Source organism: Amblyomma americanum, chromosome 3, assembly GCF_052857255.1.
Source record: "Amblyomma americanum isolate KBUSLIRL-KWMA chromosome 3, ASM5285725v1, whole genome shotgun sequence".
NCBI lineage: Eukaryota > Metazoa > Arthropoda > Arachnida > Ixodida > Ixodidae > Amblyomma > Amblyomma americanum.
In genome coordinates this window covers 191,145,169-191,157,730 of record NC_135499.1, presented here as the reverse complement: position 1 = coordinate 191,157,730, position 12,562 = coordinate 191,145,169, and the positions used below count along the sequence as shown (strand labels likewise).

The 12,562-nt window shown below is 48.7% G+C and overlaps 1 protein-coding gene across 1 annotated transcript in view; it reads left to right on the top strand.

Annotated features, from left to right (window-relative positions):
* Positions 1–8,331, top strand: part of sei (potassium voltage-gated channel seizure) — a 245,892-nt gene extending 237,561 nt beyond the window's left edge. The window contains 2 exon segments of the mRNA XM_077659340.1: positions 1,534–1,627; positions 4,315–8,331. Of these exon segments, the coding sequence (XP_077515466.1) occupies positions 1,534–1,627; positions 4,315–4,476 (256 nt within the window). The 3' untranslated portion in view covers positions 4,477–8,331.
* Positions 8,332–12,562: the final 4,231 nt, after the last annotated feature.

Genomic DNA, 12,562 nt, shown 5'->3' with positions numbered 1-12,562 from the left:
CTGACATCGCGCAGTACATGGGCGCATTTTTCGTTTCGCCCAGCTCAGACGGAGTGAAAGAATAAAAAGAGAGAGGAGCCATAGAGGAGACTCTGGGTTAATTTCCTGGGGATTTTGAACGGGCACTGAAATCACACAGCATGCGGGTGCTTTTTTGCCTTTCGCCCATATCGAAATGCGCCGGCCGCATCCGGGACTTGACCCCGCGACCCCGGGTTCAACAGCCGAATGCCTTAACCACTAAGCGTCCGTGGCGGGTAATGGCATAATGCGTAGCACCGAGGACTACGAAACGTAGTGGAGATTGTGTGAGGTGGGAAAAATTTGCTAAAATAGTTTCAATGCTGCATCATGTTAGTGAACCCGCCGTCGAATCAATGCAGATAAATCCGATAATTCGCCGCCACTCGTAAGCTGAATTTCTTAGGGTCATTTTTACTTTTCTAAGTGAAATGAAAATCCTCTCGACGCGATCGCTGTTTCAAAAGAACTGTCATCATTATTGAAAATTCACAACCAGGGCTACAAAACTTACTAAAAGAAGCGTTTGAGGAAGCACGTTGCTGCTGCACAGTTGTTTGGGGGCAGTGACCCAAATGCAGCCATTGTTGGCGCTTCGATCCGCACTGTGGTTTCAACACGCGTCAGTATTCTTTTATTTGTTTGTCCATTTTGCTGTGTTTCTTTTTTCTGCTCCTGACGGCGTTAGTGGCTTCATTAACATCCCACTACATGAAGTATGGAGAAAAATGTCCTGTCTATTGTTTATTAATAACCTCTTAGCAAGTAAACTAAGCATAGCTCACCCCAAAATTTTGAACAGATATTGTCGAGAGGAATACACCAGCCAGCAAGCCATTTGCTTGAACCAGTTTGGCAAACACTGAAATGTTTCAGGAACTGTTTTTTTCCCGCGGATTATTCGCGACTGGATTGGCCTTCCGGTGGCCAATTTCCAGTCCTCTAGTTTTGGTAAAGCATTTGCAGTGGGAGCATTACCAAACGTCACTTGTTTGATTGAATAAAGGTTTTGTTTAATTTATTGTTTGCAACCTTGTGAACTGCCATTTCTTGTGTCACTCTTTGTTTTCATGCTTTCTATAGCCCCTCCAGCACGCGCTAAAATGTTCGCCTGCAGTATTACGAGATTAATTAATTAATCAGTGCTAAACCACAGGCCTTCACCCTCTTCGCTGTGTGGTTCACGGTTTGGCCACTAGGAGGCACCGCGATTTTGTGTTTACCCACTCGATGTGAAACCCCAAGTTTGTAGACGATACAGCTGCTCTTGAAAAACAAGAAGCTGCTGTGACTCGTAGTTACGAAAATTATGGTTAGTCACCAGAAATATACTTCATGCCTAAGCTATCTTCTCTTTCGTCGATCTTTTTGGTGCAAGATTTTACATAATTTCCATGCAACCTGTTGTTCTAGACTCACAATAAATAAAGTTTTAGAATCTCCTGAAGTGTAAACCAAAGATAATAAATGTCGCACCTTTAAAAACAGAACTTGTTTTTGTTTCTTTTCCAGGGGGGCGGTGGGCGGTTCATGCACGTGGCCCGCAGGCTCGGACCCGTGGATAGAACCGCTGCGCAGTGCCTCACATCCGGGAGACCTGACTCAGGTGAGCCAATCGGTTTCATTTTTCTGCCATCCTCAGTTAGTGGAAAGTCGTGGCTCAATGTTGCTCACGTTGTTCATATCTCTAGTTTGTTTCCCCCAGAGTTTTGGGCTTAGCCACGTTGACCAACGTTTGTAATCACCCTTGTAAAACGCAATGGGAGCATTGCTAAAATTCGACTCATCCTGCAAATCTTTTTGGAATCGATAATAATGTGGTTTCATTGTTTCTTACGCTACACAATGCAGCAGGTATTGCAGAGGTGACCGTAGTTTTGTTCAGTACTCGCACGCTGCCTTCCTCGTTATTTCGCGCTCATGCTAAAAGTGCTCTGGCATACAAGCGCTGGAGCAAACCAGAGCGTACATAGATGCTGGATACAGCGTCAACATTTCTTTCCTCGCCGATTAGAGAAGATCTGGGATATTGTTGACAGTACATAAAGGAAGTGTTAAATGTAATTTGCCGCGATTTTTTGTTGCATAGTGTGCAAACGTGGATAATCATACAGTGCCAAATTCAGCAGGGTTATGTTAGAAGTACTGTTACGATATGGGTTCTGATATTTGTGCGTTTTGAAACACAGGCATGATGCGCATAGTGCACAGTTGTGTTGCTCAGTGCATGACTCAGAAGATATGGGAAACATGCTGCTGAAGGCGTTACAGGGTCCTCGGTGTATCATTTTGCTGTGCAGGGGGTGTTCGAGAATTGTTATATCTGTTCGGTCATTCCTGGCTTGTTCGCGCTTAAGGTGTGCCAGCGATATTGACAGAAGAAAAGCTGTCAAAGCAAGACTTTTGTTTGCGGTAGTTGGCCATCACGAGGCACAGCCTAAGAAAATTCAACGCCACACAAAAAAACAGGCACAAAAACAAATGTAAATGCTCTCCAGTTTTTCAAAAAACTGGATTCTCTGGTTGGCCAAAAGACAGACTAGTAAGAGAAACAGTAGAAGCATATTTATTCAAGCAAAAAGGAAATCACTTGCATCAGTAAGCCATGCGTGTCCCGCATGTTGGTAGGACACCGGACGCGAAATTCGGAGGTCGTGGGTTCGGATCCCACCGTCGGCATGTGGTTGCTTTTTTCTGCATTCTAATAAGTTATTTTAAAAACAATGCCATATTACCGTTTCATTGATGAACTCCACATATTGAAAAAAAAAACACCTCCTATGCTCCATAGTTTCAGTGGCTGTTGGCTTCCGACTTGTGTATGATTTGTGTCTCTGTGCATACAGTCGGACCTGGATATATCGAACACGAGGGGGATCGCGCAGTCGCTCGATGTCGACAATTCGATATATAGAAGTGGCAGTAGGAAAGTTTATCTGTTCTACAAGCAAGAATACATTGCACTCACACTGCTGGCGCGCTTCTTGCAGCGACGTGCCTCACCCGGCGTGCTGACAGCGCACCGCTCGCTAGGCGTTACCAGGCCTAACCATCTTGCATTGAAGCCACAGGGGGCGCTGCATTCGAACTAGCCACTGCCTAACACAAGACGTCTAAACCTGTTACCAGTACATTATGTATAGAATAATCTTCTATAAAATTTTGGGTACAGCTGGCTACCGTACGCTTTCGGCAGCGAATCGCGCGAAAGACGCCAAGCCAGGACCACAGTTAGGCTTTACCTCATGACAATAAAGTGCCGCGGAAAAGCAAGCACATATCCTACGTTCTCCTCGTCGTGCGATTTCACAGCTTCCAGCAAGTGTTAAGGCCATGCAGCCGTCTCCGCGCACCAAAAGTGATCGAAGAATGCTGTTAGGAGAAGGGTTACTTGCAGGAGCGCGTGCGCCGTTCGATATATCGAACATTCCGTTGGACGTGACATTGACAAAAGGCGAACAGTAGTGATACACTTTTGCATGTTATTTTCAGGCGGATGTTCTGACTGTTCAACATAAACAATAAATCGATATATCCGCGTTAGATACACACGCGCTTTACATTGCACATCCGCTCAGTATCAGGAAATGAGCTTTCAGCGTCAATTGTTAGCACGCGTGAATATTTGAGGGCGATCGATTGTCGAGAGAAAGGTGAAAAGACGAAAATAAACAAGGTGCTCGTTGTCATCATCATCATCATCCTGACTACAACCTCTCCCATGTCTCTCCAATTAACCCTGCCATTTGCCAACTGCAGCCACCTTTTCCCCGCGAACTTCTTAATCTCATCCGCCCACCTAACTTCCTGCCGCCCCCTGCTACGCTTGCCTTCTCTTGGAATCCACGTTTGGCGCGACTGCTGGGCAGCAATGCAGTCGCAACGATTTTTCATAGGAGCTCCAGTAGTCTACCGAGTCCACACCCTCCTTCGTCTACTTGTGTCCCTTCTTGCATGCTCGCTTGGATACCATTGATAGCCTATCCTCCTCCCTACGCGGAAAATCATCCAGAGAACACTGCACGCGGCCATATGGTATACAGTGTGCTCCTAAGAACAAGGGTGACCTCTATTGTTGACTAAGCGAGTTAAAGACCTAGATGTCCTAGAGTTATTATGGCGAGCAATGCAGAGCGGATGCCAAGGTATTGCCACGAACTGCGAACGCTCAAATGTGGCGAAAACTGGCTTGCAGGGCCCAGCTATCGCTTGCCTTTCTCTACTTGCAACCTTACGACAGCCGGAATTTGTGCGTGTGGACAGGCGCTAACGTTGTGCCCATGTCTCACGCAGTCGACGAAGCAGCACAGACCACGGCTGACGCGGACGCCGGCGGAAGACGACGATTGCCGCGAGGCCGCCAGCCCGCCGTCGACAGCGTCGTCGTCGTCGACGACGCCGCCGGCCATCGCCACCGCGAAGGACAGGGTGACCAGTCGGACTTCGGACGTGTGACGAACGGGGCTGGCGGGCCACCGGCTGCTCGCGTGCTCTCGCGTTCGGCGGCCTTCGGTGAATGGTGCTGTTCGTTTTTAACCCCACAAGCTCGCCCCCCGAGCTGCCTCCGCTTCTTCGTTCAGTGCCTCTTCGGTGAGTGACGTGCGACCACCGTCGGCTGATCACCCCGGACGACTGAGTCTCGGCTGGCGATGGCCCCCGCCGCATCCCGGGTCGACCCGCGCGGTCGGCACCCGCTCGTGGCCACAGATCCCAGGGAAGCTAAAGAGGACGCGGTCTTTACTCCATCTCACGTAAAGCAGAAAGCCAGAGTAAGGCAACCGCAGGCCCAGTTTACTTGACAAGGGTCACAACGTGCGCTGGTTCGTTGAACTGGACAATTTTAACTCTGCTGAGGCGACGGCCGGACGGGAATACACAAAAAAGGTTGATTACTTTGTCGATGTCTGTTGTCTGTTCGTCGATTTCAGCGTCTTCTTTGTCTATTTTTCTCGTTCCGTCGTCGCAGCACTGTTAAAGCTATAGGGGTTTTATTCACGTCGTAACTTTCATTATTCTCCGGAGAGGCCTTGGTCCTGCAGTGATCATCATGACTAACGTTTGTGTCGGCGTGGTGGCATGGCTGTAGTGTCTTTTGTTATCCCGACTGGTCGGCACACGGTTTTTGGCCACTTGTGAAACGTACTTATGAGAGAACAGCTTTATGAGCCCGGTCCCCAGTTAGCTGATGCCATCTCTGGCTCCTGTAACGTTTTGCGTTTTTCAGGATACAGAGTACTAAGCAAACGGAGCACCCCTTGTACTTATCTTGGTTGCTTCATCGAGGCCTTCCGCAGTTGGCGGATTACAACCTGCCTACTGCGCCGTGCTTACGATCGGTGGGGTAGTGGGACAAATAGTGGCGAAGCCTTCGCGTGCGACAGCCGTATCGAGAGCACATATGACTGCTCAGTTTTGGCGTTCTTACTTTTCTCCCATCTTGCACGCCATATACATGTGGTGCAGCATTGGCGGGTGTCTTAATTGTTCTTTAATCGGAAAACAATTTGTGTATTTCCACATACTAATCAAGAGGTTGAAGAAGACTGCGCAGTACTGGTGTCGCGCCTCGCCGGAATATCTGAGTGGGATGTGAACATAAACATTTGTTAGCTTCCATTCACCAACTCACAAAATTTTTGTACATGTTACAAACGTATGCCAGAAACAAATGGCAGGTGGGAACAAGGGCGCGTTAAGAGAGATGCACGTAAGCAGTTGTCGGCCGTGCACCTAGGTAAACTAAGGAAAGGTCTTGCTCAACGTCCGTTGTTCGGCTAGTCGCTCTAACAGTTACACAGGGAAAACATTGCGGCTGTACAAGGACGAAAGCACGAGAGAAACGCAGCACTTGTGTTTGTCTCTCCCCTTCGTTCCTCCAGCCCGGCTGTTTCTTCCTAGCTCTTACTTTGCGTTCTGTGGCTAGGCCTTGTTAGGCTTAGCTAGGCCTCACTATATCTCTTTAATAGGGCTGCTTACGTCTCAAAAATCTGTGGCCGCGGGCAGTGCCGGGCGCGCAGTCCGGCCCGGGAGCAGTTGGGCGACCGCCCTTTGCCGCTCATTCCTGCTTGGCCTTCTGTTCATCGAACCAGAGAGAGACTGCTGCCTCTTCCAAGACTACTCGAGAGGTCAACAACGCCCACGTCACCTGACATTCCTGGATATTACGACGGCGCAGCTTGTTGACAACGCGCGCCGCCTTGTTTGCGCTTCTGTGATTCCTTCGTGTACAGCGAGAGAGAGAGAGAGAAAAGAGAGTTGTGTGCTTATGAACAGCGCCGGAGCACAAAGTGGACGCTGCTCCTCCGCCCACGCCCCTCCGCCACCCCTTCCCCCTCGCCACGTCGCACTCGAACGGATCTCCTGGATTAATAAGACGTTCTTATATTTTCAATTTTGGCGCGTTTGCGCGCGCTCCCTTCGTTTACCTGAACTCTTCAAAGGAGTGTCGCCGCCGAGTGAGTCCCCGCCGTGGGTGGGCTCGCCACGAAGTTGTGTACACACGAACGCTCCAAGGACCCACTTCGGCTACTTTTTCCCCCTCCGCGGGTTTATCATAATTTTATTTTCCTCTCCTGTCTCGCGTCTAGTCTTTTAATTTTTTCTTCGCATGTTCTCTACTCGGCATATCGTTTTGCCACCACTAGGATCATCACAATTTGAAGGTTCGTGCTTTTGACCCCGTTAGCCCGTATTTGTCGTGCTGTCGCCGCCCGAGTCGTCGGCGGGCCGTACAGTGTACTTAACTCTCTATCAGTGGACGAAAGTGCGTCGGCTGTGAGATGCACTTTTCGGCTTCCTCACAAACTGTGACGTATCCTTGCGCAGCGAGGGTCAAAGTTGATCGAACTGTCGACTCACTGCTTGAGAACGCGTTCTGTAATAATGTCAAGAAACACAGTGGCAGACACATTCAAGGAAAGCGCGCGGTGCGGCGCTTGGGTTATACGGCATTCGCAGCGTCCACTGACCCATTCAGCGTCCGCAGCATGCTTGTTCAAATCCTCCCCCCCCTTTCCCTAATAGAGAGTAGCCACGGCCGGTGAAGTTCAGCGACGTACCCACTCTCCGCTCAATCTCTTCGGGCCTGATACAAACAAGCGCGAGCGGAAATAGCTTGAAGCGTGCGTGTCGTGATTGGCCCAACGACGGCAGTTTTATTCTATCACAGACGTCAGATCTGCACCATTCCAATCGCGTCTATAGCAAGTCCGGCACGTTCACTGAACTCCTTTACGGAGTACGGGCTGGCGCATGCGCGGAAGTTGATCGTAGAACACCGAAAAATCTAAGAGTGAGCCTCCTCCTACGTCTTCACTCATGTCGGTAGAAGTTGCTCCTGCGCGGAGCGTGCACTTGTTTATTCCCGCCAAAACAAGTTGGATGGATGTGCAGCGTTCCGGAGACTCGAGGAGAAGGGTAGCATAATTCTTTTCGTTTTTTTTTCTGCATCTGGCCACTAATAGCTTTCGGCTACAACTTTCGAAGCATCCTATTCGCACACGGCCTCTCAACCGGTTTCACAGTCTTTGAACAATAATACCTGCACACAAGGCCCAGTTTATTAACGATGCTTCAGAAACTCGTCTCCCGGCAGAATATAGTTTAGCCTATAGACTGAAGAGACGGTGACTAAAACCCGAAAGAGCGAATTACTGTCGCAAGTATCAGTCGCCGTTAGAATCTTGCGCCTACGCGTGGTCGGAGAAGGCTGCTAGGTTTTGCTTTTCTTACACCTGTTCGCATAGGATCACATGAGGCGCGATCCGTTGCAAAGAGACAGATGCCGGGGCGGAGAACTCAATATGAAAGCAATACCGCGATCATGGTGACGGCCTACTCAGGCGTGTGGAAACTAGTGCACCGGTATATAGCAAAGCACGGACGACTGGACGAGAAGCAAACCCTCGCCCTTACTCGATCCTACATTGACTCACTGAACAAGCATCGCTAGTGCTCCCGAGACTTGAAGCGTCAATATATGCGCACTTTCTGCTGCGCTGTAGGGTGTAGGAGTAGTCATGAACTTTGTACATTGAAAACGAAGCATATTGACCAAACCTCTTCGCTTCTTCGCTGCTCTGTGCAATCGCAGTTTCTCTATACGGTGAGCTTGAATTCTCGAACCGGCATTTCAGTTGGCAGACCGATTCGGTTCAGTAACATCGGTCCTCCTTCTGAACATCAGTGAGTTCACTCGCTCCAGTTGATTTAAGCTACCAGTTGCAGTGATTAGGGTTCTTTGATCATCCTGTCGGACAGCCAGCTTGACTGGCGTATTAAATAAACAAACAAAAAACAGTAAAAGAAAAAGCTCAGCCTGCAACGGCCGTGCTGTGGGACACGCGAAATACTTAGGCTGCTGGCACACGTAGTACCCTTGCCGTCAACCTAACTCGAAAAAAAAAGAACAAACAATACAGTGACCCGCACTGAGCGTCCTTCTTCATGATCTCCAGAGCTGCGCTTCAACGCCGGCGATTTCCTTCGCGTCGTACCGCTGCGCAGGTGATGTCGCTGCTGTCGCACTTTACGGTGCGCTTCGGAGTGCCTTGCCGCCGGCTATGCGAGCTGCTGCACCGCCCTTCCCTCTCGTGACTATAGCACTACGGGCTCGGAGGTTATCGTGTCTTGTTGAATACTTCAACGTCGTTCCCGTTGTTGCTTGCTTTTTTTCTTAAACGAGCGTTCTCGCTTAGTAATTGTTGTTTCGTTCCGCTCTGCCCTCCGTACTCACGCGCGAGAATCGCCTCCTAGCCAGCAACGAGGGAACCATTTTCATCTGCGTTGAGGATGGAAGCGCTCGAGAGGATAGCTTCTCGCTCTGATGTGTCGCCGAGAGAAAGAAAATATATAGACGGGAAAAGAAAGGTTGTGTCGCTTTGCCTCTGTCTTTTTTTCTCGACACTCAGGGGGAGTCTTCGGGATTTCGAGCTTAGCGAGCTTTTTTCAGCCATGCCTCTTATTAGAGCAGCGTGACGACGGCGCATTGTCTCTCCCTTGCAAATAATTCACTCAGGCAAGCCGGCCCTCTATCGACCGCAGCAAAGGACCAATGCAGCGCTACCATTAACTCCGTCGCCCGCGACGTCATTAAAAACACCGAACCGCCCCACATTCTCGCCCTCCCCGTGTTGTTCTGCTATTCGTCCAAGAAGCAACATGCGATCGCGTCTGCGAGCTAACACTATCCAGTGAGGCAGATCGCCGCTGTAGTTCGAATAACAACTGACAGTGACTGCCGTGTCGACTGACGCTAATGACGATATGACTGAGCTAGATCAGCGGCACCACACTTACCATCGGCGTAGCGAAAGGCTGCAATTTGCAAAGGACGACACTCACAGTGACCGAAGTACTCTGAAATGCCTGCAGCAAGAGATAATTGCGCGTATTGTGTGTTTGAAAACAAAAATAAATCGGAAACTTTAATTCATGCCCTTATAATTCTGCTGCCGTGTTAACCTGAAAGAAACTGACTCAGTTGAGCGCGAAGCTAAATGCATAAAGTAAATTGTTTGGTAGCCAAGCTTGGCATGCAACGCCGCCTGGAAGCATTCTTTTCGACTTCGTGAGTAGAGTGGGTACGCAATCGCAGGTAGGGCGTTTCTTTTAAGTGCCTCAGTCTTGAGTTAATTAGAGAAGATGTATTTAGACCTTAGCGTCGCTTGCACAATCGCACGTAATTCTCCTTCCCCCGTGCTCCAATTCCTCCTTCCTGTCAAGACTCCTCCTCCTCCAATTTTCACAGAACCAACCTGTAAGCATTGGATGACTAAACTGTCAGAAAAACCCCGCTTTCGACCTTTTCAGCTTACCGGTAGTAGTTTTCCGGCTACGGCAGTCACTCGTCTAGGCAGTTGGTCCCACTAAAGCATCCATCGTACTTAGGCATCTTGCTTTCAAAGACAACTGTGGCTGTAACTTCGCCGCCTTGCTAGAATCTACACTAAGCGGCTGGATCGTAGATAGTGTTGCTTATCTGAACACCCGACCTCCCAGGCTTTAAACAAGGTTGTGGTTTTGTCTCTTCAAGCTGTCGAGATATCGTTCTATTCACACTAATTGTTTAACGTGATAAGCGTTGACGGTTTGTTATTGAAAAATAATGGCGAGAAGCAGGAGATTTAATTGTCGTTCTGCTAGTGTGTTGTGTCCGGATCCACCGCCTCAATGGTGTGACGTGAATTGCGCGTGTTACGAATGGATGACGCCCAACTCCATCAACCTCTATCAGACTGCCTTTCATTTTTTTTTCAGATTTGGCTAGGAATAGCGGCGTAAGTTCGTTTAGTGACTTGACAGGCATCTAAGTGACAGATAATAGGTGCACTGAGGAATTTAGAAATATAGTGCAAGTAGAAACAACCCTTAGCCCATGAAATGTGTGAAAAGCCGAGCTGGCAATGTGAACTATTTGCATTTTCAACTAGTGTAACCGTTTCATGTGTTTTTGCTTGTAGGGCATAAAAGCATGCATTGCGGCAGGATGTAGTTGGTGAACCATATACCACTTTTAACGACGAGGCGTTCCTGAACGAACATGTCCGCCGGCTTTCAACTTTAGAGAGAAAGCGAAAAAGACAAAGAAAATGCATATCGTGGTGCCTCAGCACTGTTTTAAACTCGTGAGCGGGAGCAATGTTTCGTGAAGACGAAAGGAAGCTGGCAAACTTTCTTTTTTTTTTCCGAGGAGAAACAGAAGATCCTTGTTGGAGGGATCGCGAACTTCGCACACTGACAAGCAGCCCCCCCCCCCCCCCCCCCCCTTCCAAGGTCGTCTTTGTTGTTGAAGTACAGCCAAGAATAAAAAATACGTTCTTTTCATAATATTTTTTTTATTTCGACACGCTGTTTTGCCAAATACAAATGCATACGAGGCTGGAGCGTGTTATTATTTAGTGGACAGGTGTCATAAGGATAACTTAGAGAGAAATGACGTACGCCAGTGAGAGCTCGGACGGTAACAAACGTACTTCCAGGAGCTCAACTGAAGCCGCTAAGTGATTTTAGGTTTATGTACTTCCGAAGTGATCTCCTGCGTGATTTTCCAAACCATCCAGTAGCAGACATATCGAGAGAGGAAGAGTACTGAGCACGTTTGAGAGCCGCTCCTACAGTAGTGCTTACAGACATCGTCAGTGCGTAAGTTGCACCCGTGGTCTTAGTTCGTGCGCGTGAGCGGACTAAGCCCGCATGGGGCGCCAGTGCAAGCATTCTGACTGCCGTGTTTCTCTCGGATCGAAGAGTAAAAGGCGAGATAGCATCGTTTCGGGTTGTGGCTTGTCTGGTAAGCAGTTTTGTCTGCAGTAAGCGGAGCTCACTAGTCGTGCTCGCTGGAAAGGTACACGTGCTACATGCGCTAAAAGGGTAGGCAGCACTCCAAGTGGCCATAGAATTTCACGCCAGATTGTTGCATTGCTTCTCAGTTGGCAAATTAGCTACTAGGCCCGTGATGGATGATTCCAAAGAGGCAAGTTTCTCATGTTACTGTTGGTCATCAGGGGACATCCGAACGTGCTTGGGCGTTTGAAAAGTGTCGAAGAGATTTTTGATTGCAGAAAGCAAAAACTAGAATGGAGTTTGGTAGCGGAAACATGTGGGTAAAGAAGAATAATGGATTAGATCAGCGCCAAAATATCTTAGCAGCAGAAAAGAACTTAGCTGTCGTCAGCGCATCGATGAAAGAATGCAAACTATGGAACGTCCATTCATCCACCTGAAAGCGTTTAGCAGTAATTAATATGTTCAAATGAAGAGAGAGAGAGAGAGAGAGAGAGGTGGTAATGAGTTTTCGCCTTCGAGGACGGTCCTCGTGGTTCAGAAGCCTAGTGCTTCCGCGCACGGCGGACCAGCAGAATCTGACACCCGTCGAGGGGAAGGGACAGCCAGGGATCCCACGAGGCCTTTGAGGAAATTATCACCAACGATTGAAGATGCTGCGGTTACTTGGCGATTTCCACTGGCACTAAGATTACTCCTGTACTTTTAGTGAGTAGCATTCTCTTCGTGTGGACGATCTGCGTTCGCTCTGCACCCCTGGATGTCAGAAGGTTATCAGAGGCCGGCAGGGTTTGAAATCTATAATGGACCTTAACTTAACGGAAGCAATGCCCCAGCAGATCTTGCGGAGCTCGTCTGAGTAGTCGAAACTGGTCCAGCTCATTCAAAAGCTCAACTCAAATCGATGCTGCTGTTAACTCTTCAGTTCCCCGGTAAGTGCAGCCGGTAGAATTTCCACCACCGCTGGTAGTCGCAGGGAGTAGTAATGCTCCTGCAAGGCTGCAAGTGAAGTGAGGCGGTGTATTCCGCACCCGGGATGAAAACCAGTAATATTTACCGCTTCGTTATTGGTTTCAGCTTGTGTATTGGTCCATTTACAGTGCTATGGTTTATCTATGACCCCGAAAGCTAAGAGAGACTGTACACTGACGCTACTGTGTTTTCTCATGTTTCATTTCTCGAGTTTTCTCCAAACACTTGAGAGCCTTGATTGCAGTAATTCAAGAAACAAGGTAATGGCAAGTGTGTATAAAAAACACAG